This window comes from Sinohyriopsis cumingii, chromosome 9 (assembly GCF_028554795.1).
Source record: "Sinohyriopsis cumingii isolate HCF-2022 chromosome 9, ASM2855479v2, whole genome shotgun sequence".
NCBI classification, from domain to species: Eukaryota; Metazoa; Mollusca; class Bivalvia; order Unionida; family Unionidae; genus Sinohyriopsis; species Sinohyriopsis cumingii.
This window is the reverse complement of record NC_142969.1, coordinates 34329774-34357715: the sequence shown is the minus strand read 5'-3', so window position 1 is coordinate 34357715 and position 27942 is coordinate 34329774. Positions and strand designations below refer to the sequence as shown.

General features: G+C 34.6%; 1 protein-coding gene across 1 annotated transcript; it reads left to right on the top strand.

Moving 5' to 3' along the window:
- Window positions 1-1251: 1251 nt before the first annotated feature.
- LOC149791518 (prefoldin subunit 5-like) lies at window positions 1252-22734 on the top strand. Its single transcript, XM_089970045.1, has 5 exons — window positions 1252-1370; window positions 14847-14981; window positions 18707-18781; window positions 19510-19615; window positions 21651-22734. The coding sequence occupies exons 1-5, from the start codon at window positions 1272-1274 to the stop codon at window positions 21716-21718; spliced, it is 483 nt and encodes a 160-aa protein (XP_089826171.1). The 5' UTR covers window positions 1252-1271; the 3' UTR covers window positions 21719-22734.
- The last annotated feature ends 5208 nt before the right edge of the window (window positions 22735-27942 follow it).

Here is a 27942-nt window from a genome sequence, read left to right as displayed (position 1 = left end):
GGGCGATGTTCAGATACGCTTTTTTAAGGTTTGTATCATTAAGTAAGGTCTTCCATTTAAGCCGACATTACAAAACGGGGACGTCCCCGTTTCGAGATGTGTCCCCGGTATGTATACTACCATTATAGCTTAAGCACAGTCTTATTAATATGAAACTTTATGAATATATTTAAAAGTGTACTCACTAGTGTTGCACGCGCGATGTTGCCAAAACCCACACACGTCACAAGCAATCGCATGCTGCCGTGGTCTAACGTCCCGAGCACAATGAATACAGTGAACATACGTCATTATACGGATTGCTTATCTTTTTTTTTTTATAAGTCGTAACACATTGATAGACGGGTATGGAAAACAGATTATGGTGAAACAAGATGAAACAATAACTACCAAAAACTTAATTGTGTGTCGTTGAGATCAATTGTACACATCAGGTAATTTAGTAAAGCAATGCTAAAAGTAAAATAAATAGATTATAATAATATTAACATACAAATAAACCCCTTAGCACCTGAATTAGTGATCACCAGTAAAGACTCTGCCGTTTATATAAGTATTACATGTTGTAATTATCTTATTATTCGTTGCTGCTATTGCGCATATATTTTTGGGGGGTAGGTGTTTTCTCGTCCGATAGGACGTTTACAGATAATTGCCTGGGGTAGTTCAGTCAGGAGTGTCTCAGTAATCGTTACAAAAACTGTTAAAATCGTATGACACATCAAGCGCTGTTGAGACTGGAGGCATGGGAAAGAGTTGTGATTGTAGAGAATTTTATTTGCGTCTTAATTGTGATATCAAACTTTCATAACATATTAACTAAATCTGAGACAGAAAACAGGTAAAGGAAGTATGAAAAGTACAATGCGATCGCTGAGTTTTTCCTAATATCGGTACTACAATCTGCGTTATCTGTAAAGGTCTGCTGTTTGCTATCCGTGCTTTATTTTTGTCTAGATATTAATCCTCACTGACCAGTGCTTCAATTTTTGCTGCTCAGTGCTTTAGCAATATGTGTAAAAATGTCATTGACTTAGAAGTGAAAAGATATGGCATTATAGAAAAGCTGTCTTCTTCTTCTTCTTTATTATTATTATTATTATTATTATTAATCAATCTTCAAAACGGTCCTTTGTAACCCGGACCTTTTCCGTCCAGGTCCTTTCTGACCCGTTACTAACCTTTCTGGACCGGGCCTTTTCCGTACCGGTCCTTTCTGACCCGTTACCGTCATAGTATTAGTTACACCAAAAGTAGGGGAAGTAATCCGAATGACAAGCATGGCTGGCAAGCAACCACAGCTACAATCGGTCGACATACAACAGTTGCCATTACCGCAGCTGAATGCATTAGTACAACAACTAGAACAGGTAAAGTGATAAAATAAAATATACTCTCTTTATAATCTCAAGACAAAGTCAGTAAATGGCATGGGGCAAATACATACTACTGCCTGATTCATTCAGACATGGACTACTGTACTCGTTATCGTTTGACTATACCTCCCCGTTTGTTTGTAAGTTCCCTCCGATTTCATTTGCGGTAATCTTTGATGTGATAAAAAGTGCACAGAACGTAGTGAGTTCAATAATTTATTTATAATTTTTAATCTGAATGTGACCAGAGTGGCCCGAACACTGGCATACCTTTCTTGGGGTTACTATAGTCTGACTCTTCATCCCCGTTTGTTTGTGCCCCTACCGATTTCAAAAACGAGAACGTTTAATGTGATAAAAAGTGCACAGAACTAAGTCAGTTGAATCACTGATTTATAATTTCTAACCTGACTGTGACCAGAATGGCACTAATGCTGCCATCCCCTGCACCATTTCATGCTTAACGAACTTTCCATACTAACACGGCGCCACTAGGCTAGTTTATTTCCTTCAGACAAGATAATGACGTAGTTCATCCTGTTCGGCAAATGCAGAATAATTACGTAAATTACATAACGTTGAGAGTTTGGAATTATATCCCTTTGCATACATGAACATAGAAATGAAACTGCTTGTTAAATCCACATGAAAAGCATAGTTGTCATTTTCCTTTGCTTGATTCGACATTGTAAATATCGGAAGCAGACGACTTATGTATGTATCTGTAGTCGTGATACACCCCTTAGCTGAAAATGGACTTGTCCAGAAACTGGAAATGGATCCATGCATGTCCGTCTATTGCACTGAAAACTTCCGTTAAGCATGAAATGCGCATAAAACGATGGTGTTAGGGCCACTCTACTCAGAGTCAGGTTAGAAACTATAAATCAATGAATGAATTGACTAAGTTCCTTGCACTTTTTATCACATTAAGGGTTTCCATTATTTAAATCGGTAGGGGGGTACAAACAAACGAGTTTGTATTATTAGACTATAGAAACAATGAAATACACTGGCCGGTAGCTTCTGGTGGGTCGGTGGTTCTTTCTGGGCATTTCCCGTGTTCTTTCTCCACTACTAATACTGGCCGCAATGTATAGCATATCTTGTGCTGAAAAATGGCGTTAAACTCTATAACAACAACAACAAAATATGATGAAAAACTGAAATACCCATGTATTTACATGTTCTTGTTGTACACAAAAGAATTATGATTTACTTTTCTTTGAATAATAATATAAACCAAAATAAAATATGATTTATGTGATTTTGATATGAATTATTTACTTTTGTCTGTTTGTAGCTAAATTCATGTTATGGCATCACTCTATCATTTTGATTCGACATATATGATAAACAGAGAATCATATAATATATACAGTCAAACCCGGTTATCTCGATTATGTTGGGGGTGTAAAAAAATCGTCGACATAACCGGGTCCCGAGATATCCGGGTTCATAAAAACCGGTAATTTTAAAAATGTCCTTGAGCATTACTCCTGTCTCTTGCTGGTGTTCACTGGAATCCCCTCCCACTGCATGTTACAATAAAATAAACAAAACACTTAATTGATAATAAAATGAAATGAACTAACCTGGTGTTGTTATCATTTATTCCTTTTTTATCATCATAAGTAATTTATTACAGAAAAAATATATCTATGAACTCCTTATATCACATGTAGCGTATGCATCCATTACTGTAGTGTGCATCACTTATGTCAGATAACACACGACGCATTTTTATAATTGATGTGAATATTGAAAAACAAATCATGTTTGGTTGTACTCAGAGGTTTGAATATGTTATCAGATTGAAAAATGGATCAAAGAAAATCACAAACGAGAGAGTGAGAGAGAAACATCCACCGATTGCTTTCAGGCACCCGCCATTCACGCATAATGCGGTGTTAGGTGCAAAATAACCAAGATTGTATTATATCCAGGTTAATATATGACAGTATCTCGCAGATAAAGATCAATAAATGTTTTTGAAAATACATGTACATGTACATGTACATTGACTGTGAGTGCAAATGACACTCCTTTCGCTAGCATGGGTTACAAAGAGTATTTATTAAAGCAAGTTAATGTTGAGTAGACTACTTACCCCGCAGGCATCAATGCGAGTTTGTATCAATTATGATTCCAGATGGCAAATAAATAGATGCGCGGGTGGTGAATAAACACATCCGGTAGCGAGCAGTAAACTAATTCTTTGAACTTACCGGCAGGATATCAAATACAAAGGTTATTTTATTGCAAAGCAAACCGGAAACTGGAAACTGACTTTTGATTCTTTCAAGTGTGCCGATTCTTATTTTCTTTTCTGTTTTTCTTTTTGCCGACTTGGGTTCCCCTTTACTGGTATTCACAGGAATTTTGAAAATAAATTAAAACAATGGAAGCCAATTTTTCTGCCAGACCTAAATAAGATATATTACAAATAAGAAAACAAAACAAAATTAAGAAGACCTCAAGCATGAGAACTAAATTATGGGGCCTCGACTGCCATTGTATAGAAGCCAAGTGCCTGAGATTATCCATTCGCGTGCATATATACGAGCATATATATAGGGTGATATTCTGCCTAGAAATATATCTGTTCTGTTTATTTTCTTGTGAATCCTTGAATATTTTATGTAGTGAACATGATATATTCTTAATAAACTAATCGATTAAGCTACTCTTACGAACCAAAAATAGAAAGAATATGAAATAAACATGTGACTACTGCCGTAACGGACCAAAATTGTGCCTGAAAATCGATCGCTTTTGCTGACTTTTTCTTGTACAATTTCTGTGAGATTGACGTTAAAAAGTTGCATTTCGTCGAATTAAGCGGGTCCACATGTTACTTCGGACCGAAACTTATGCCCGACATAACCGGGTTATCGACTTAACAGAGGTCGAGATAAGCGGGTAAAAAATAGCATAACAAAGAAGAATTTTTTCGGGACCGGACCAAAACGCTCGACATAAGCGGGTTGTCGAGATAACCGAGGTCGAGATAAGTGGGTTTGACTGTACACAGAATGAACATGAAATGAATTAAACGTATATGCTGACATTATTTTATATATTTATTTTAACTTTTAATAATACAGTCTTTGATAAATAAATATGAATTAAACCTACTTGCACCATCCATTCTGGAGATTACTTCCATTCTGGAACGATCAGTCTTTATCATACCACCTCCATTCTGGAAGGAATGATCAGCCGCTTATGACACCTGTCCAGTAAAATATGACCAATTGATGAGTGCTGTAACTAGGAAAAAAGTAAATAATTCGTATAAAAGTGCTCCAGTCATATTTAATTTTGCTCTTTAGTACAATTCAAACAAAAACATAAATCCTGTGTGTACACTGATATATATAAAAAGAGAACATGTAAATACATGTGTATTTTTGTTTTTCATTGTATTTTGGTGTTTCTAATAACCGCTTTTCGTGCTTAATGAACTTTGCATACTTCTATGGGGCCATGTTGCGTACACTATGGTCAAGTTGATTTCCTCAGACAACATTGTGACATAGCTCATCCTATTCTTTAACTGCCAAATGATTCCATAAATTACCATAATGTTGAAAGTGTATAGTTATATCCTTTGCACACAGATGCATAGAAATTACACCACTTGTTAAATACATTTGAAAGGCAAATTTGTAATTGTCATCATTTTCTTTGCTTAATTCGACATTGTAAATATAAGAAGCAGACAATATATTTTCCTTCTATGTACATATATGTATATTCTTGCATAAACCCCTTCAATAAAAATTGACTTGTCCAAGAACTGGAAATGACAGGCGAATATGAACGTCTTTTACACTGAAGACTTCCATATTGGAATGAAATGCACAGACGTTAATGGTGTTAGGGCCCCACTTGTGCATAATCAGGTTTGAAATTATAAATCAATAAATGAATTAAGATCTGTGCATCCTTTATCTCATTTGTGCTTTTCGTCTTTTAAATCAGATGGGGAGATCAAAAAAACAGGAAGGTATATTCAGACTATAATATTATATTTTGTCTGTGACTTAAATTTGATATTTAATTTTTTTCGTTATTTCCTAGGTAAGTTTTAGAGTTCAAAACTGCATTTAAGCAAAATAAAACCATGATTTTTTTTAGAGATAGAGGCATTCTCGGAGGTCTCGCATCTTCATTGCAACAGTCCATTGACAGGATCGCAAATTAATGGTTTATTTACTTGTATATGTACTTTTATAAATAAATAGCATCTGATTTGCTGTTTCTTCATGTATTTTTGCAAATACGTGTCAAGTCAGAAAACAGCATCGATCTTAAAGCGCATCTCGCGAATTCCACAACATAGCTTTGTCCCACATATTTCTGACCTACATAATTTGCATTTTAAAGTTAAATCTTTAATAAAATAATACCTAAGCTTTGGTTTCAATGATTTGTATATTTTTTCTGAATATATTTGCCCGATGATTTAAGAAAACAGACAATCTAATAAACTGGTACATCCCAGGCTTAGCAAAGTCTGCCATTATTTCCCATTAGGCCCTCTGGTTCACTTACAGTTTCAAGCTAATTTTATGATGAAATAGTTTACAAGAGGCATTTAATATATATCCAGATCACCGATTCTGATCTTAAAACACAAGTTTGTATGTTTTATCATCAAATGATAGCATACAGGAAATTGATAGTTGCTACCTTACTCAGAAAAGGGTTAATGGTCAATCAGCTATCAAAACATAATGCTTGTAAATGGGCAAGCGTTTGTTTGGCAACATAATTAATATAAAAACTAGGCCTAGCTACTGATGCCTTGATGAATACATTTTGCTACAATAGAACTAACCGGGCTAAGGTGAGGGGCATTTATAAAAAATATGGTATGGTCAGTCAATGTACCTCTTAAATAATCACAGGGCAAAGTCGTTTTCACTTTCCTAATGGAAGAACAAAGTTTACATTTTTAGGCGACTTGTCACCCACTTACGAATGGCATTTTGTCTCAACATGTTTTGATTCTGAGGTCACGTGCACTGCTTATTCTGCTACATTCGGAAATGAACACAATAATGAAAGCTAAAGTTGTTTGTTTGATGTACTTTTATAAATGACCACATGTACATTTCTGGGTCTTTCTGCATCTGAATTCAATCATCGTAAATATCAACATTTTCCCGTCCGACCGCTAGTCAAAGCTTTTGAACTTGCCTCCCAGCTATCGCATCTTGTTCTTTTTTATGTACTCTTATAAAACGGCAACATGTATGTATATAGGGGTCTTTCAGTCACTGAATTCTGTCATTGTAAATATCAGCACAGCTAATTGATCAAGACATTTTCCCACAAATCAGGTGACTGAAGCAGGAGTGGCAAGTCTTTGAATTTTGCCGCACACCTATTACATACATATGAAGGACTCCTGCCTCAGTGATTTTCTGCATCCCAGATCAAAGATTGGCATCCTAATACGCGTAATTAAGCGTTTCCGAGCTCTCAGATTATGTATACACATACAATAAAAATATGTAAGACTGTTTTTCTTGTATTGCATTGTTACAGCTGTTGGTATGCTGAAAGTTATACAGGTTATGTAGGTATTCAGCACTGATTATTTCAGTAATGGGTGTCATTTTTTTAGAATAGAGTCACTTTATTTGGATCCTCATCCATCATCAATATTCCTTTAAAAGACCATTACTTACATGCCCTTAAAAGTACATATGTTAAAGAACATTGACTCAACTGAAAGGTGTGATCCAGTACAATCTGGACTGAATGTTGTGCACTATGATGTCACAATGAAAGGTATGCACATTTATTAACTAATCTGTACTACCCTATATTGTAACATTTAGACTTGACATGTTCTTTTCTTGACTCAGTTTAGTGCCTGGCCACCATTGTAAAAGTCCATAGTGATCAATAATTTTAATCGGATTGAATAGTCTTTGGTTAAACAAAATTAGTATTATGTTTTTAAATAACAGTTTATATTTAATTTGAGTAAATGCACATACATGACTTGTATGACCTTTACAATAATGTGATTTGTGTCTCTCTGTGGTATAATCAAATATCACATACAGTATGTAATAAGTTTAAAGTTATTAATAACTTTAATAGGTCTTATTTCAGTGTTAAGGAGCAATCTGTTTTTATAGATAAAGTATTTATAAGATCTAAAATAGGCAATTTAATATTGTGTTTTATGCACAACATTGAGATAGTATTGAGCTATTGCATTATAGTTATCTTGTTATATTAAGGCTAATTAAGGTGCAATGAGTGTTACATTTTTCGTATACATTAGTCCTTGCATACAATGCACATGACATACATCATAATGTCATTTAATGGTCGCCATATTGGTCTTCTTCTAGTCAACCCGATTCCTTGACTGACTGTCGTATTAAATGCTTACCTGTAACCTGATGGCTATCACATTTTCGATATTGAGACTATATTTGTAGTCTGTACTAATAATAGCAAAACGAATTAGTTGTTTTTGTTGTTATGGGGTTTAACGCCATTTTTCAGCACACGATAGGCTATGTATGGCGGCCAGTATTAGTGGTGGAGGAAGAACACGGGAAACCCCGGGAAGAACCACCAGCCCACGAGAAGCTACTGGCAAGCTTTCTCACATACACACATTGGCCGAATCCTAGACTCAAACCCACACAGAGGTGAGATGGCAGTGATCCGTAATGGAGAGCGCTTTAGACCACTTGGACACTCGGGGCCTCCAAAAATGAATGAGTAAACATTCCTGAAATACATACTATTAAATGACATATTTGCTAGTTTACATGTTACTTCTATTTACCAAATAATTTCACCAAATGTACTTCTATAAGTATCAGTCCGCTAAAGTTTATATATATGCGTATCATTAGTCTCTCATTCTTATTACCCATGTACAGATAATGATAAGTACTTACCATTAGCTAGTTATGCTAAATAAACCTTATGTGTATACATGCATGGATGTATATTGAACTTAATTGCAAATATGAGACCTATTCTAGTTGTGGTATGTGTTCTAGTGCATGAGAAAAAAACAATACAACAGTGTGAATCAAATTATGAAAAAGACAGATTTTAACAATATTACAAACTGATCAGATATGATTGCATGTGGGTAAAGGTGCTTAATAAACCACCAGTTTTGCATAAAATGGAAGTCAAAAAGATTTCTAAACTACTTTCTTTGAAACAAACCCTATAATAAGTACAGTCGAACAAATGCAAAAGTAACTTCATTCCATACTGTTCATCAGGATTTCATTGTTACCGATAAAACACTACTGTAACTATTCATAGACAACACGCTGAAGCATTCAAGTCGATATATGACTGAACCTTCTTACTGGCCAAATCGACACAAACATAAATATGTATTGCACCAGTTTGCATCTATTTTTAGAAAGAGGGATTTCTTAATATAGCCACTCACTCTCAAGCTTCGCAATAGCAATCCATTGGTAAGATTGCATATTTATAGTTTTATTATTTGTCTATGTACAAGTAGTAATGACATGCATCAATAAAATAGTATTTGTTTTGCTTTTTTTTATTTCTTCACAAAAATGAATGATTTCAGTAAACAACTGAATCCCACAACATGACAGTATCTCATGTTTCTGACCTACTTGATCAAATATTTAGGTTAGATCTTCAATCACATAATAGTTAGACTTTGTTTTCATTGAATTATTTATTTTCTCCTACCTATCTGCCCGATTATTTACGAAAACAGACAATCTAATGAAGTGGTATTTCAACGACACTACGATCTCCGCCATTACAGGGTCAAACATTTTATGATGAAAATAACACAACACAGCTGTTAAATCTTCATTGAAAAAAATTTAATAGAATGTTCCTTTCACTAGCTATATTCTTTAGTAACATTTGCTATTTACATGTTTTAATTTCAAAACAGAAGTTGTTATATTTGCATCATAAAATAGTTTAAATTTCGAAACCAAAGTTGTTATATTTGCATCATCAAATAGTTTAAATTTTGTAACAGAAGTTATATTTGCATCATCAAATAGTTTAAATTTCGAAACAGAAGTTGTTATATTTGCATTGTCAGATAGTTTAAATTTTGAAACAGAAGTTGTTGTATTTGCATCATCAAATAGTTTAAATTTTGAAACAGAAGTTGTTATATTTGCATCATCAAATAGTTTAAATTTCGAACAGAAGTTGTTATATTTGCATCATCAGATAGGAGGCTAATGTACAGCAGACCTAACTTAACATTTCGCACTGGACTACAATACAACAGTCACAACATACCGACTACAGTCAGGGTGCATCTCAAAAGCCCTAAACTACATTCAGTCATTGTGCAGCAACAAAAAAAATCACAGGGTGAAGTCACTTTTGCTTTTCTAACATAAGATGGCAAAGTTTACATATTTCATGCAACTTAGTCTCTCTCATCGCATGGCAGCATGACCCCTGAGTACATAATGGATTATGGATTGTACTATTCAAATGTAAATATACAAGTCAGATCAGTCAATCTTCATTTAATCAAAAGCACACATGTTTGTGCCTGCTTTTGTTATCCCCACTTCCCTCTTCCTAGTCATATTTTGGTACATGGATCATTTTCTTCATCTAACTGACTTGGTTGGCTACAACATGGTTAAATCAATTACATGGTCAGGTTCTATGGATCCCAACCATTGTGTTATATTGGAATCAAACAGTATTAATGATTTAGAGTGATGAAAGTTGGTCATATTGGCATGATTTATGACGTTTCATATGGATTTCAATGATATTAATTTTAAAAGATAACTTTTAGTTTTCTTTTCTGTAAACATAAAATATTGGTTGATGAAGCTGCCAATGGATCATTAAAATCCAGCCATCATTAATCGATTCGAGCAGTGAAAATTACCACTAGTTACTATCATAACAGTTGAGAGGTGTTTGTGATTTGCACTCACTCAAACTCAGTGGTTAATTGATCTTTTTATTGTGTTAATTGCATGCCTATCTGCATCCTGGACTTGGTGCATACAATAAATGCAAAATGCCATCAAGAAAAGAGACTAAAATGTACTAGAAAAATGAAATATGACCAAGCATTATTCAGAGAAATATGAGAGTGTATGAGCTTCTTCATTTGTGAGTCTTGTTGTTCAAATGTACATGTAGTTGCTGTTTTGAGTTGATGTTAGTAAAAAAAATAAACATTGAATTAGAATATTTTGGTGATCCTGTGGGTTAATGAAAGTATAATTTCAAGCCCTGAAATACACAATCATATGGGTCGGTGGTTCTTTCAGGGGTTTTCCTGGGTTCTTCCTCCACCATTAATATTGGCCACCATATATAGCCTATCGTGTGCTGAAAAATGGCATTAAATCCTACAACAACAACATCATCCAAGATCTTGAAGATGACTTTGAAAATGAATGAGATCCACGAATGTTCAGGATGTAATCTTGCATCTGATTGGTTTATCTTGTTAACTCTTGTGACTCTGGCTATGTTTACCCAACAACCACCATAATGACACCAGTATAGTGCCTGATATGATGTATAAAGAAATTGTACATGTTCTTTGTGGGAACTAGTAAATGCTTATTTATTGAATGAACTGAATGGTCATGTGTTTTTAACATCAGAAAGTAAGCAGATTCCTCCTGCAATAGACACTATTCAGTAAGCATAAGCAGATTCCTCCTGCAATAGACACTATTCAGTAAGCATAAGCAGATTCCTCCTGCAGTAGACGCTATTCAGTAAGCATAAGCAGATTCCTCCTGCAATAGACACTGTTCAGTAAGCATAAGCAGATTCCTCCTGGAATAGACACTATTCAGTAAGCATAAGAACATGTGCAGATTTGTTGCTCTTTCATTGAGCTGTGAATGTAATTAAAAAACATAAATGGTATGTTTCTCTTTTCAAAGCAGTAGTACAATATATAATTGCTTATGTTCTTGAAATTGTTTTAAGAGGCAAATCGCACAAACTTCAAAATAAATAAATGTATGCATACAAATACATTTGAATGGCATTATATTCATGTTATCTCAGATTTGATCTGGAAAATTAAATGTACAAGATAAATAATGTAGATAACTCAGTGCCCATTGTGCATCCCTCGCATTCACTTTTTCACTTAGTGCATGATTACTTACTGTAATAATAAACACAAAATCATGGCTATTTATCCACCTCACCTTGTCTTCAAAGTGATCACTACTAATAAGTAAAAATGCATGGTGTTCAGAACTATTCTCCACACATAGCCATGGCAGTTCTATCAAAGCAAGAGAGATGGTGTGCTACTATTTGTTAATCCTCTCCATGCTCAATCAACTGCCACCATGATGCATGGAGAAACAAGAACTTATTGTACTGTATAAAGTGATCAACTTACCTTAAGGGAGGTAACCACTTTAATAATTTCCACATGATTAGAATTTGAGTTATGACCCTTGACAATCAAAACCTTGCATTTGTGTTAGTTTAATTTTGGCGTGTATCTTGAGTTGTTTTATTTACAAAAATCTCATGAAACTTAACACATTCAATCTTTGGCTCATGGAATTGATGGAAAGCCAGTGGTTAAAATAAAGTCTGTGGAACACAACAGACTTGCATGTGTAGTGCATACAGACTCGCTGCACATCGTCATAAAGATGTGTTGCATAACAGCCCATGTGCCAAGGGACATTTAATTCTTTCTCTTCTTTTCTTTCTTTAAGTGATGTTAACAATGCCACAGTGGGTTTTGCTTCGGTATTTGGACTTGTTATTTGAATCATTGTCAGAACATGCCTACACAAATTTTATTTCTGAGGACAGTATTTGTGTATTTTACATTATTTAAAGTTATAATTTTGATTTGTGGCACTTTTTCCACCTCTTTATACCAGAGAAAATGATTTTCTATAATCTGTTTGAGCTACTGCACTGTCTACTTACAGAGGTTCCTGAAATCATACATTGTATTTTGGATGTATAAGTAAATTGAAGGTGAAATCATTCACCAATTTTGATGCACATGAATGGATTGTATTGAGGTATAAATCTCAGTTGCATAGTAACTGCAACTGCCTAAGAAATTTCTGAACTAGCCCAGGCTTAGCCAATGTATATATGTGAGAAAGCTAACAGTAGCTTCCCTTGGGTCATTGATTCTTTCCAGGGCTTTCCCAGGTTCTTCCTCCACCAGTTATATCGTCTGCCATGTAGTCTAACTTGCTTTGAGAAATGGCATTAAACTCAAAGCAATAACAACTTCTAAGAGTCTGCAAAGACCAAGATCTGCCAGCACATTATGCAATGGCAGATATGGGTCTGTGCAGCATGCAGTTGGACTCGTCTTAGAACTGAATATAAATGGTAACTGAGAGGTTGTTCTTTATAGATAAAACTACATTAGAACTTCTTTCAGGAGCTGTACATTTGATAAACCTGCTTTTTCAAGACCTTAGTGTTTAACAGTTCCATATTAGTCAGGTTGTCACAACCTTCATTGTTATGAATATGTTGGTCTTTTAAATCGTCACTGATAAAGGGCCTTAACCTCCATTTTCTTCTGATGGTAGATCATAAATATAAAGCCTTGGTTACATCAGCACTCTGGTACTAGGAAGTAAGTTGATGGAAGAGTAAGGTCGAAGTCAATCAATCTCATTTGTCTGTTCTAGGTCTTTGTTTTTATTACCAGTCTCATCATTCTTCTTATTTTACCATCATACAAGTTTCTCGTTTACAAAAATATAGCATTCACAAGGTAAATATAGATATATGCTACACTTTATCATTAAAACGTGCTTTACAAGCTACTGTGATTTAGATTGAATATATGCACATCACTCTTGAGTCATAAGCATCATCATCATCAGTAATGCATAGAACTAGAAGCATTACCTGGTAGTTGCTCATTAGAAAAATCTACTTGTTCAGAAGGACCTGTATAAATTTCAACAGGCATTTGGGTTGGTAGAGTCAAGATGACGAGTTCCATGATTATTGACATCTCCAAGATGCATGAGCAGTGTCATCGACTTCAGAAATTGATGAAATTAAAATCCACACAATGAGTATTTATTCTGTTTCAAGAGATTTTTAGTATCAAGTTCTAATCTATGAAATTTTTATCGAGAATGTTATTACTCGTGTCTGACAAGATCAAATTCAAATTAAAAAGCAGTGTTTCACTTTGGAACAAAATGATAATTATGGGTGACCGTGATATATCACTGTCTAGCTAAAGGTCTGCTAAAGAAATTCATTAATTTAAATGAAATTCAAGACAAATTATAGTGTGTAAATTTTAACCATTGTCCATCTGTTGATTTCATCAATCAAACTTCATCACTAATGAAACTTCAGATGTGATAAGCATGCAAGAGTTTTCACACACACCATTCCTTTGAATTACTCTGTTTAGTACTCTCTTCAGCAGTATCTTCTTGTACAGTAGAACTTGTCTTGAAAGACCACCTCTTTTGCCAAAAAATTATGATCTCTCAAAACAGGTGGTCTCTCATAACAGGTCACAATGCTATATAATCAATAAATTTGTGCATTGAGTGTGGTCTCTCAAGACAAGTGGTCTCACATAGCAGTGGTCTTTCAAGATAGGTTTTATTGTATTGGTTAAAAATGGCTGTTGTGTCAAGACAGATTGGATAAATAATATTTGTATATGAATAGGAAAGGTTTCCTGAAGAGTGAATAAAATTCAGTTTTCCTTAATCATGTGGAATTTATTTGCAGACAAAAGTTCTTAATTATATGTGACTCAATCAAAAATATATCAGCAAAATTAGAAATACTTTCACAACCTTCTGTCTTTTGAAGTAGCTGGCTCAAAATTAAACGTACAAGGCTAAGACAATGTGACAACATTTTGCTGTGTCATAAAAGTAGATGGCAATGTGGCTGGTGATACTGTAGGTTGATGAATGCAGAAGTACCTTTCACCAGATACTTTTCTTTGACAATTAAATCAGCGAAGTACATATATTACCAGTTCTTCATTTGATTCTGTAATATTTGAGGTCACTACAGAAAAACATAGAACTCTGAAATTGTATTATATATATATATATATATATATATGGTTATTGAGTAGCTTTATCTGGGTCTAGGTATTGCTACAAAAATTACTGATTCATCAGTGTGACTTTGAAGAAAAGAATTCTTACAGAACAGACCACACGACCGTCAGTCAAAAGGTCATTGACAAACGTTGCTGAGAATCACGTATAACACATGCAAATGGATGATAGAACCTTTAGCCATTGTCAGTACATATAAACATTACCTGTCCAAACTCACTTGGTACTTATGTTTTTGGGTACAAAATGGGGCATTATGTAGATTAAATAATTAAATATTTTGAACAAAGTTTAAAATTTTTATTATTATTATTATTATCATTATTATAAATTTATTGTTGACTTTCTTTAATATTTCCAGGAGATAGAGCTGTTTGGCAACTCTATGAACTCCTTGAAGCTGGCTCAAGGAAAATTTGTGGAGTCTCAGGAATGTCTTAATAAAGTTGGACCGGAGAACAAAGAAAAGGACATTCTTGTTCCTTTAACTAGTTCTGTATCCTTTGTAATATGGACTGATACTGCAGGTTCATGTTCAGCTCTGCATTTCACCCTACACCTTCTAGACACCACTATACCTTAATTGATGTTTTCACAACACATTAATTGCCACAAGATTGATTTTTCTAATACGTTTGAACCTAATTAAAGTATATATATATATAACACTTTGACCCAGGTCTGAAATTATATAAACTGATGACCATTTAAACATTAGTGTACTAAACCACAAGGAAAATGGTAATTAGAATTTTTCATCTCTTTCTTTCTCTCTCTGAAAATTGGAGTATTGTGTCAATTTTTACTTTTGGATTCAAGATGTTTAGTTGTCCAGGTTATTTGGAGATTTCACACTGGTTTGTTTTTTTACCATACCTAGCCATAAAGTAGATTTAACTTAAGGTTTGGCTGGGTTGTGATCTTCTAATCCTACATAAATCTGCCTAGTGATGTGGTCAACCATTATGTTAGATGAGCAAAATCAGGCCTTTGTTGGTCTCATGTTTTTGTTGTTTTATGTTATATTTTACCACTATAACTTCAAAAATATGTGTAGAGAACTGTATAGTATGTAATTCTCACTTCTTATTAATTTATGATTTATGGTCTCGGGGATTGAATTCAATACTCGTGCACTCAAAAACAGTTCACTAAATGTGGAACATGCTAGTATGAAACATTTCACTTTCGTTTCATTTTGCATGTTTTACTAGTGATTTGCACATTATCACAAAAGACTTTAGCAATTAAAAAGTAATACACAAGCTTGGAATCTCAGGTTACATTTTCCCCAATTAACTTGTATTTTGCAACAATATGAGCCTTAGAGAGTTTACACAAGTGTGGTGGGGGGACATGGTAGATATGCTGTCTCTTGATGACTCTTGTTGCACTTAATTTTATCTATTGGCCTTCAAGAACCAGTTCTATTGTAGTTTTATCTATTGGCCTACAAGAACCAGTTCTAATGTAGTTTTACCAGCTTGTATCTCATCTAAATTCAAACAGTCTTTTTAGCAATATACAATCTGCATATACCCTTGCCACAGTACTGAAACTACTCTTCTAAAAGTAGTTAATGACATTCTCTCTGCATTGGATAGTGGAAAGATTACAGTTCTCACCTCCTTGATTTGTCTGCAGCATTTGACACAATAGCCCATGATATATTACTTCACCGTCTCCAGCATGTATTTGGCATTCATGATACAGCCTTACTGTGGTTCAAGTCCTACTTGGTCAACAGGACACAAATTGTATCTGCAAATGGAATACACTTCAGCCCAGTTGATCTATGTTGTGGTGTTCCACAGGGGTCTGTTCTTGGACCTGTTCTCTTCATTCTGTACACTCAGCCGCTCTCAAGTGTCATAGATCATCATCCAGTGTCTCACCAATTGTACACTGATGACACCCAAATATACAAATCTAGCCACCCAACTGAAGTTGATGCTACCATCCAAGGTGTAGAGAGGTGCATTTCTGATGTGAAATCATGGATGACATGTAACAAGCTGCAGATGAATGATGATAAAACTGAGGCCATTCTGATCACAACACAAAGATTTTCTCATTCACATCCTTTACCTCAAACAATAAATATCAGCAACGCCAACATTAAATTCATACAATCAGTATGAAACCTAGGTGTTACTCTGGACAGTACTCTCACATTGCACCAACATGTCATGAACATATGCAAGGGTGCATATCTTGAGCTGAAACGCATCAGCTCAATTCACAAATATCTTTCAGTTGATGCCACTAAAACACTTGTGTGTTCATTAGTACTTTCAAGGCTGGACTAATGTAACTCAATTCTGTCTGGTTCATCTCAATATCTACTCCAGAAACTTCAGAAAGTTCAAAACACAGTTGCTCGGATCATACTTAGAGTACCATGATTAGAGCACACCTCCCCACTGCTCTGTACCCTACACTGGCGAGCCATTCGATCCAAAATCAAACACAAAATTTGTTCTCTGTGCTACGTTTCACTGTCGGACTCTAGTCCAACATAGCTATCCGACCTCACCCATGTGTACACACCAGCAAGATACGCTCCTCTTCTGACAATTGTATACTCATTATTCCAAGTATGAAAACAAAGTCATATGGACGGCGTTCTTTTGCTTACCAGGGCCCAGCAACATGGAATGAATTTCCCACTGAACTTAGACACAAAGACACAGTGATCCCATTCAAGAGGGCTCTCAAAACTCACTTATTTTGACTGCAAGAACAAACTTAAAGACCTAATGTTTCCTACCTTAAATATTCTCAGCATGTTTTTTAACGTTTTCTAATTTCATGGTGTTTGTTTTTGTAATCATATCATTATAAGTTTTTTATCTTATAGGTGTTGTATAATGTTGTAAAGCGCTTAGAGCTTCTAAAGATTAGGCACTATACAAAGTCCTCATTATTATTATTATCAGTGGCGTCACTCGGGTTGGTGTCACCCAGTGTGGTAGCTCATGGTGTCACCCCCATGGTCCTCCTTCCGTAACAGACCATACAGAATCCTTAGTAATGTCATTTTGGTGTCACCCAGTGCAGTCCGCGCACCCTGCATCCCCCTAGCGACGCCACTGCTGTGCCTGCTAGTCATGTATTTAACTATGATCGGTTATCCACCTATGAAATCCGACTAGACCAAGCAGTGTGTGCTCTGTAAAATTTGCAATTTTTCATTTTGGTGTCACCCCTCTGAGATGGTGTCACCCGGTGCGGTCCGCACCCCCCTAGCGACGCCACTGATTATTATTATTATTATTATTATTATTATTATTATCTACTGGCCTACAAGAACCAGTTCTAATGTAGTTATATCTACTGGCCTACAAGAACCAGTTCTAATGTAGTTTTATCTATTGGCCTACAAGAACCAGTTCTAATGTAGTTTTATCTGTTGACCTTCAAGAACCAGTTCTAATACAGTTTTATCTATTGGCCATCAAGAACCAGTTCTAATTTAGTTTTATCTACTGGCCTACAAGAACCAGTTCCAATGTAGTTTTATCTATTGGCCCACAAGAACCAGTTCTAATGTAGTTTTATCTATTGGCCTACAAGAGCCTGTTCTAATGTAGTTTTATCTATTGGCCTACAAGAAACAGTTCTGACTTAGTTGTATCTATTGACTAACAAGAAATGGTTCTAATTTTGTTTTTGTCTATTGGCTATCAAGAACCAGTTTATATGTTTATTTTCTATTGGCTGTCATGACCCAATTCTAATGTAGTTTTACCTATTGGCTATCCAGAACAAATTCTAATGTAGTTTTACATCATATTTTAATGCTTTTGAATACTGTTACAACAAAAGACACAACCACATTGGGACATACCTCAGTACATGGTTACCTCTCTTATAAGACTGGTATTTGTTATGGCTACTGTAAACATCAGCTAAATGGCTAGATACAGATGAACTTATGTAATATGAACTCTGTTAATAAGAATAGCCCTCTTAATTGAAATAAATTATTTTCTCCAGCATGTTCCTTTATTTTCTTTTATCAGTGTTGATCCTTTGTTTATTCTTATGGCCCTTTGGGAAGCTGCAGTAGCCCAGCCAGGGCCATCCCAGGTCAGCTGTCTTGGCATGTTCTTGGGAAAGGCACTTGGCTCCCGTTTCCTTGGTATGATATAGCCAATGATTTTTTAAAAGTGAAATTGAAAACAAAATAAAAATCTTATGGTCCTTAACTGTGATCAGATGTATGTACCTGGCCAGCTTAGTGATGTTGAGAATATACTGGTGGACATAGGGACAGGTTATTATATAGAAATGGTGAGAAATTGTTAGAACCTTTATGTATTTTTAATAACTTGTTTATCGGGTTTTAGTCACCAGCGCAATACCTTTGTTAATACAAAAAGTAACATTAATTTTCAGAATAAAGTAGCATGGAGGTTGAGTTTACTATCCTTATCAGACTTTCAAATCATTGAAGGGTACACAAATGCAAATTTCAGTTGACTGAGTAAGTGTAACGCTTGAATTATTTGACTGCTTGAGGGCACATTGATATAAATAATGGCTGCCGACTGAATGTGTGCTGAGAAATGGTTTGAAGAAAAAAATAGATCTTGAGTTTCTTGGGGAAAAGTGGCATTTTGAAAATTCTCTCAGGTTCCTTCAGATCTTAGCAAACTAGAAATTCTGAAGGGTTTTATGTAGTCATGGTCCTTACTGTTAATGTCAGATGTAAAACTCGAGAAAAGTCAGAGATCTGCATTAAGCCATATCTCCTGTATATTAATTTTGCACTGCTGAGCTATTAATAACAGACACATATTTCAGAGGAGGTAATTATGAAAGCTTGTGATGTTATTTGAAACCCTGATAGATGAATGAAACAATATTTTTACTGGCATTTTAGGTGGAAGTTCATTAGGCATGAAAAGAAATCCTTTGTCTTTTAAAATAAAACAAAGAGAGTAGAAGTATCCTTTATTTCCTTGATTAATTTTCTTCATAAAGGAACTATATTTCACTCAGTCAATTGTTGTTTTCAGTCAGTTGAAAACGGAAAAGACTATTTCAGGAGGAAAGTTGACTATGTATCCAAACAGATGGAGAAGATTCAGCCTGTACTTCAAGAGAAATATCGCATGAAACAAAGTCAGTATCTCAACCAGTAGACCTGGGTTTTTTCTTAATTCCATTGATAATAGTAATTTGAATAGGAACCTGCTGAATATTTCATTAAAGCATTTTCCAGTGGTGCTGTTCCATCAAGAAAATGGCTTGGTAACGAAATCTCTCAGAGCTAAAAAGAAATTCCACTAACCCACAGCATCACCAAAATTAACAATTTTTGCTGATTCTGCCAAAATCAAAGAGAAGCCAGTTCAGTTTCTAATTCAACAGTTTTATTCCTTATTATTAACTCAAAACAATAACATTAAGACTCATGAGTGAAGTAACCTGTGCAATTTTTTATTTTCCTTTTTCTCACTGCAGAATGTTTCCAGCATCACATCTTCTGGGTAATGCTTGGCCATTTGTATTCATTTTCTCAGCATTTCTTGTACGTTTTGAGTGTTTTCCCATGATCATACTTGTGACTGCTCTCTCTCTCTCTTGTCATGTAATTTCTACCATATTGGTTGTGGTTGTGCACCTTGCACTTGCACATCTTTACAAGTATCACCACTGTTACAACTCCTTGATCATAAACGGTAGCAGAAAGAAACATAACCATCAAGTTTTGTACAACTTAACAAATGTAATAATTATCAAAGAAATGGACTTTAAGGGTACTGTAAATCTCAAGGGAAGCAACTTAAATTTAGATAAAGGTTTAGAATTGTGTCAGTTACCTCCTCCCTAATGTTCTTCTGATGGTGGTACATGAAACAATAGTAGAAAATGCCTTTAAAAGCAAATCACCACAGTAAAACATTATCTGCAATAATGTTTCAGATCTTAATATAAATTCTCTTCTGAGATGTATAAAAAAACCAGTCTTTCTGTTAGAATAAAAAGAACCACTAATAGCAATATAGCTTGAGTTATTTTCTTTCATTTGATCTTATGTAAATTAGTATCACTTTAGTCCATCAGGATAGAAGAATTCTAAAAGGAAGCTGCATCAGCTCAGTTGGTATTGATTATCTCCCTTATGTTTTGTACTGTATGTAGGGTTGGGACAATGTATTGTTGTTTGTTTGGGAAAGACAGACAGCTGCCATTTCCTGGGCATGATATTGCCAATAAATTTGCTAAAAGGGCCATTAAAACTAATGAGAACAAAACTTTAAACAAAATTACCATTTTCTTTATTTCATTCCATATTGACAATATCTGAAAGCCGCAATGTGAAATCATGAAATTCTTGAGCTTGATTGCGAATTTACAATTTGTGCTTAACCTGTTTCAAGTAACTTTACTTTAGTGAAATCATTTGTAATGATATTTTTGACTGGCAGATAAATAAAGTAACATCCTGAGTCAGTTTTACAGTTTCATTCTGGGGCCCCGAGTAGCTGAGTGGTCTAAAGCGCTCTCCAATACGGATCACTGCCATCTCACCTCTGTCTGTGTGGGTTCAAGTCTCGAATTCAGCTGATGTGGGTATGTGAGACAGCTTGCCAGTAGCTTCTCGTGGGTCGGTGGTTCTTTCCGGGGTTTTCCCGGGTTCTTCCTCCACCATTAATACTGGCCGCCATGTATAGCCTATCGTGTGCTGAAAAATGGCGTTCAACCCAACAACAACAACAAGCTTCATTCCCAGTCCAAAAACTGATGTGTATTTCCCAAATTTGGTTCAAAAATTCCTTATTCAGATAAAGAAGGTAGATTGCATTCCTCTGAAATGCTTATACATTACTTTTAAGGATCAGTCAAAAATCACCTTGCAAAGAAAAATAAACTGTGAGGGACACCAGTAATCTTCATTTTTTTTATTATTAGAAAATGTCCAATTTCAGTCTGATTGCAGGCAGTTTTCCTAATTCCTTATGCTCTAGGCTTCATTTGAAGAAAATTTTCTGCATCATTTTTGATTGGCTGATGTGTATGACATAGCATGACAATAATAAATTTTCACAATTTTAGGGCTAGAAGTGGATGCAAGCCTACCAAGAACCCTAATTCTCCATGAAAAAATATAACAGTACAAGATTTTTGTATTTATTAACTTTGTCTTTTTCAGTTGCTGTGGAAATACTCCAAAGTAAAATGCAGTTGATGCAGCAGCAAGCAGCATCTTCAAAAGCATAATGGTGTAGTAATGTTAATATAAAGTATATGTGACGTTTTGTACTAAATTTGTGTCAATATATTACAAGTGTTTTGATATGACATGAAAGAACAACTAAAGCAGAAGGTTTGGGTGTACTGTTTAACAAGCTACATGAGCTGAGCCACTGAAGGGCCATTGTATGGATAGGTTGGCTGTTTTTGTCACAGTTCTAAGAGTTGAAAATGAAACGTTTATGTACATGTATCATGTGTTCACCCTTTAGATAAAGAATAATTATATGATGTATAACTGCATTATTTACGAGCTATGTTTAGATAATACCTTATTTCCATAAGCAAATTATGAACCCATACCTTTCTTCTTTTCTCTTTCCATATCTGCTTTACAACTAATTTTAATTTATTCCCTAATTTCTGTGGTTACGATAATACAATACTATCTTATTTTCATTTAATTAGTTGGAGTAAACCACCTTATAATTCGGTGCATTGTATAGATAAATTCATGACTATATAATGAAAAGGGATCAATGATGACACCTGCCTTCAAACAGGAATGGTGTTATAATGAAGGCCATTAAGTGAGGGAGTTTTTCATTATGTTTTCGTATGGTAATATGTGACTTGTATTATAATAAAACTGAACAACATCTATATTCATACTTTTTTCTTCAAATTAGCTTCTAATATAAACCAAAAGATCGCAAGTATTTATTATTCTGTCCATAGCATAAGAATATTAACTACAATTTTAATGATCGCTATTGATGTGACAGACCAGAAAGGTAAAGTCAGTCAATTTAACTTAAAAACAGAAAGAATTTCATTGACCCAGTTGTCATGACAAAATTCAAATAATTTGGTATACAGTGTGTATTAAATTATCATATAATTTGGTCATCTCATTACTTTGTATGAACAGTTGTTAAAAGTAGGATTTTGTTTGCAAAGAATACACCATATTCTGGTAACATACCCTCTGTACTGTATTTTGAATAGTGTGCATTAATGTTTAATAAATGATTATATTTTGACTTCAACTAGTTGAAAGTCTCTGCTTTTTAAAAGTATAAGTAATTTTGATTGGTTTTCTCATGGGCACAAACAGTTTGGTAGTCATTTTGCACCAGTGTTCATTTGTTGCATGACATTTGAATGGTTTATGTTACATGTCTTTGCTCTTAAAATAAATAAGAAAAGAGTGGAAAGCAACCAGCTTTGTTAATTTATTTTTCTAGAACATAAAGTGAACATAACAAGACGAACTTGTGAAGTAAATCCCATAATAATCCTAAAATTACAGACACAAGTCCTAATAATATTAGTTTTGAATAAACTTTAGTGGAAATCTAAATTAAGTCCAATGCTGAAGGTGTTGATGTGCATGTGGTGGCCTGTATCATGGTGTTTTACCAGTCTTTGGTTGAAACACAGTAGCATAATTCCAGGTTTGAATTCACTATAAATTCAAGTGAATGCCTCTGTTCAAGAATATTTTTTTTTTTGAGCACTCATTATTTCCAGAGAAAATAATCACTGAATTAAATAATTTAAAGAAATAAATTCCAGCCTAAATGAACTTCTGCACACAACGATAATATGAAATTGATTCTTCCAGTAACATGATTATATTGTGTTACACTTGACCTTGGGTCACAATGAACATTTTCTTTAAAAAAAAGAAAAATTACCCATTTGAAAATAACCTTCTAGAAAGTTCTTAATGCTTAAAAAATAAAATGTTAGTTATAATTAGAAAGTCTGTTACCAAAATTGTAATATATAACCTGGACTATGTCCGGTACACCAGGTAATTGTATGGGAATTCCAATGACCTAGACTGAGACCCAAATAAACATTCTAGTAATAATGATCCCGAAATTAAACCCTTATACATATTAATTGTTTATAGCATTGATGATGATACTGGGCTCAAAACTCTGCCATTAGAGCTTCTGTTGGACCATGTAGGGGGAAGCTGTAACAAGTTTGAATAAATTTGAGAAACCACAAAAACCGATACTACTTAACATTTCATATAAAATCATTACATTCCACAAAATAAAGTTTGTACATCATCAGTGCATAAGAATCGTGTTTAGAGGGATTATAGTGGGCAAAATATTGATAATATTCCATTAGTTGGTTGCCAAAATCTGATGTGCAGTTGAAGCAAAGAGTCTTCTGATAAAATTAAAATGCAAAGTGACATGGATGCAGTAAATGGGATAAAGTGGTAAGAGAGCATGCTTGGAATCATCACTAGTCTTGATTAGTTTACCTGAGCTCAAAAGTGTACAATAGGTTAACATTAGGTCCTTAATCTTCATGTTCTATAATGGAATTATATTCTTTTCCCTGTATGTGTTATGTACTGTAAGCAAATTATTCAGAACAGTTATTACTTTAAACCGCTCAAGACGAAGTGCATGCTTCTTGTCGAAAAATACAACACTAAGCTATGGATAGGAAACATTTAGATGAAACTATTGAAAACTAATATATTGTTCAGCCTTAGATCGATCTACGTGCACGACGCACTAGATTGTGTCATTTTTCAAAACTGTTCCATTGTTTTAGTTTATTTTAAAAATTCCTGTTAATGCAGGTAAAAAGGAATCAATGCTGGCTTCCCATTGCCGGCTGACTTTATAAAAAAAAAATGAAAAGAAATCGGCACACTTAAAGAATCCAAAAGAACCAAAGTAGGCTTCCTTATGTCGACCGACTCCATAACAAAAATCGACACACTTAAAAGATACCAAAGTCAGTTTCCGGGGTTGGCTTGCTTGGTAATCATAAAAAAACTTTTGTATTTGATATCCAGTCGGTAAGTTTAAGCAAGGAGTTTATTGCTCGATGCTAGTTGTGTTTATTCATCACCCAGGCGTCTGTTTGTTTGCCATATGTAATTATATGTAATTAAAATTGATGTTTGCAGAGTAGATAATATACACAGCAATAGCTCACTTTAATAATACTTTTGAAACCCATGCTTGCAAAAATATTAGCATTTCCACTCACAATAAATGTATTTTAACTTAATGACTTTTATTTGCAAGATACCATCTTAAAGTTAACCTGGATAAAATACAATCTTGGCCAGTTTGCACCTTATAACTTATCATGCATAAATAGCATGTGCCTTCAAGCAATCCAGTGATATTTGCAACTCTTTTGTGATTTTGTTATCTGACATAAGCAATACGCACTACAGTAAGGATGCATACGCAAGCCGGCATCCCCTACACATACGGAGTTCGTGGATATATTTTTTCTTTAATAAATTTCGCTTGATGAAATGTGAATGAATAAATGATAACAATGGCAGGTTAGTTTTTTTCATTTTATTTTCAAATAAGTGTTTGTTTATAAATTTTATTATACTGTGCGTGTATTATATGCAGCAGTATTACAACCTGAAGCCTAAAATTAAATATATTTGTTATAATATCTCACGTACGCTACTCTTAGAAAAAGGTATATGTTTTCTGTGGAATATTATCTGTAAGTATTATTGTTTTATAAATCAATATTGATAATATGATGGAAAGACTTAAATTGAGAATGTCGTTCTGCAGATGTATATAAATATTTTAATTAGAATGAGCAGGACATCTCATTTTGTGTTTTCTCTCACATATATGTAGGTTACGAAGTATTATTTTATTTTAAAGGATGTCAAGATAGTTTAGTTTCTTTAAATTTAGATGTTTCTTAAAACCTGTTCTATTTACAACCTATACAATTGAAAAAAAGACATACTAACATTTTGTCCTACATATATATATATATATATATATATATATATATATATATATATATATATATATATATATATATATATATAACTTATAAAGTATCTACTTGTTTGAAGAAAAAGAATTTGATCAAAGTATTGCTGAAATGAGCCGAATTGTCTTTCAAGTTGGGATGCATTGTCATAATTTCGGCTCAATTTTGGCCGAATTGTCTTTGGGCCAAATTGACTGATCTGGCATAAATGATACAACTTTCCCAATCCTCACCCTATTCGATCCCACAGCTTCAATCACCTTTTTTTCTTCTGGTAAACAGGGTCTCTCGGGAGAAAAAAGAACCCGTTTTCCCCATCATCACTCTTTTGGTTACATCGATATGCAACACTGTGCACCATATTTGCTGTACAAAAGCACGATCGTAACATGTATCACAGACATTTACTTGGGGAAATTAAACACTTGAAAGACCAGGTTGAAATAAAGGGATAAACGTACGTCATATCCTTTTTGGGCACACAGAAACACCTGAGTGTTTACAGAGATTGCCGACTAATTTTTTCATTTTAAAAACGGATTTTTAAGTCTAATTAAACATTTGTATGGTGTGAATACATAACAAATGCGTTTTGTTTATGACTATAATAATATCACACGTTTGTACAATATAGGTGGCCAGTGACCTTTATGGGAACCAAGATACGGGCAATGATTTAAATTTCCTTACATGATACTGGGTGGACATGTGAAAGAGCCTACCTTAGGAAAGTGATACCAGATATACCACCATTCCATTCAAGGTTGATGTACATCGTCCTCATGCATATATGCACGTCCAACTGTTCATAAAAGAATCGTATAGTGTTTTCCCAATACTGTTAAGACAAGGTCTTGCAGCTTTAGGATATAATTGGGGTGGTGTGTCACAGTGGTTTTAGTCTTCTGAAGTTACCCTCTCGAGGTCAAGGCTAAGGACATAGATGGTAGCTATAAATCAGAAGCAATCCAAAAAGCTTTGTAGGTGTACATGAACATTGGGGAATCGTCAACTCAGATTTGAAGGTGTAACAGTATACTGATGTTATGCTGTGGATTGGTATTCTACCATATCGGTACTATCCTTCCAGATTGGTATTCTACTGTATCGGTACTATTTTTCCAGATTGGTATTCTACCGTATCGGTACTATTCTTCCAGATTGGAATTTATCCGCTATCTTTATAATTACCTGGTAGTGAGGTACTTTAACTTTTCGAATCTCCATATGTTATTGGTACTTAGGTAGATAAAAGCCTTCCCAATGATTTATCCTTATTAAAGATTTTCAACACACTTGTACAAGAATGCCTCAGGTGTGATGTCATGATAAAGTCATTGTTGGGACCCAAACAAACCGCTATTAGCGTACTATAGTATAGATGATGAAGCTATACCAGTGATGAGACCACTCCAGTGGCTTAGTGGTTAGAACCTCCGCCTCGGATGCGGAAAGTTGTGGGTTCTAACCCCGGCCGAGTCGTATCAAATACTCATAAAAAGGGTACTAACGCAGGCTCGCTAGGAGCTCAGCATTAAAAGGTTAGTGTTAGGACTGGTCCGCCTGGTGTCAGGATAATGTGACTGGGTGGAACATTATGCTGCATGTCTGCGGCATGATGCCCCGGTGCCAGACATCACTATAAACCGCTACGCTGCAAACATCGTAGCGATATGACTGAAAATTGTTAAGGCTACGATAAAAGTCAAACACAAACACACGCGAGTGATGAGTATGGTTCCAAAACCTGAAACCATACGAGTGTAGCCCCAAAATATATCTTCGAGTTTTCAAAGTAAATACGATTGGTATAATTTTAATAAATTAGATCTTCATATCATGATTATCTTGCCATTGTCACCATCATGAAGTCACCTGCAAGATGGAAAATCATGCATGGCTAACCAGATAACAGCATGGCTTTATAAACATCACGCGAGTCTGTGCATAAGTACGCATGTAAATAGTATGCTGATTATGTTGATGTACAACTAGAGAGTCAAATATTCACGGGGGGGGGGATATATCTAACTGATTATCTTTATAACAAATACAATTCTATCAAGATGTTTGTTAATAATTTACTAAATAATTGTTGTATCATGCTCGATATAATGTTGCAATTCTACAATCTTGCATCATCAGTTTGTAATTTTACAGAATCCTTCTCCTGCATCTATCAATTATTATATGCAGTTGAACTTAACTGTCAATGTTTCTTGCAGGTTGACCCATTTAGCACGCCCTTGCCTGTGTGTTTATGTAAGTGACTGGTAGTAGATTCATACGGCTGACTGACATTCAAAAAAGAAAATAATAACGTTTAAGAATATTTAACAGCGACTAAATTTTCTGAAAGTGGGCGGATATTTTATACTGAATCACAACACATTGACAATTCCAAACAAACGATTTCCATACTGCATTGATCTAGAATTTTCAGTTCG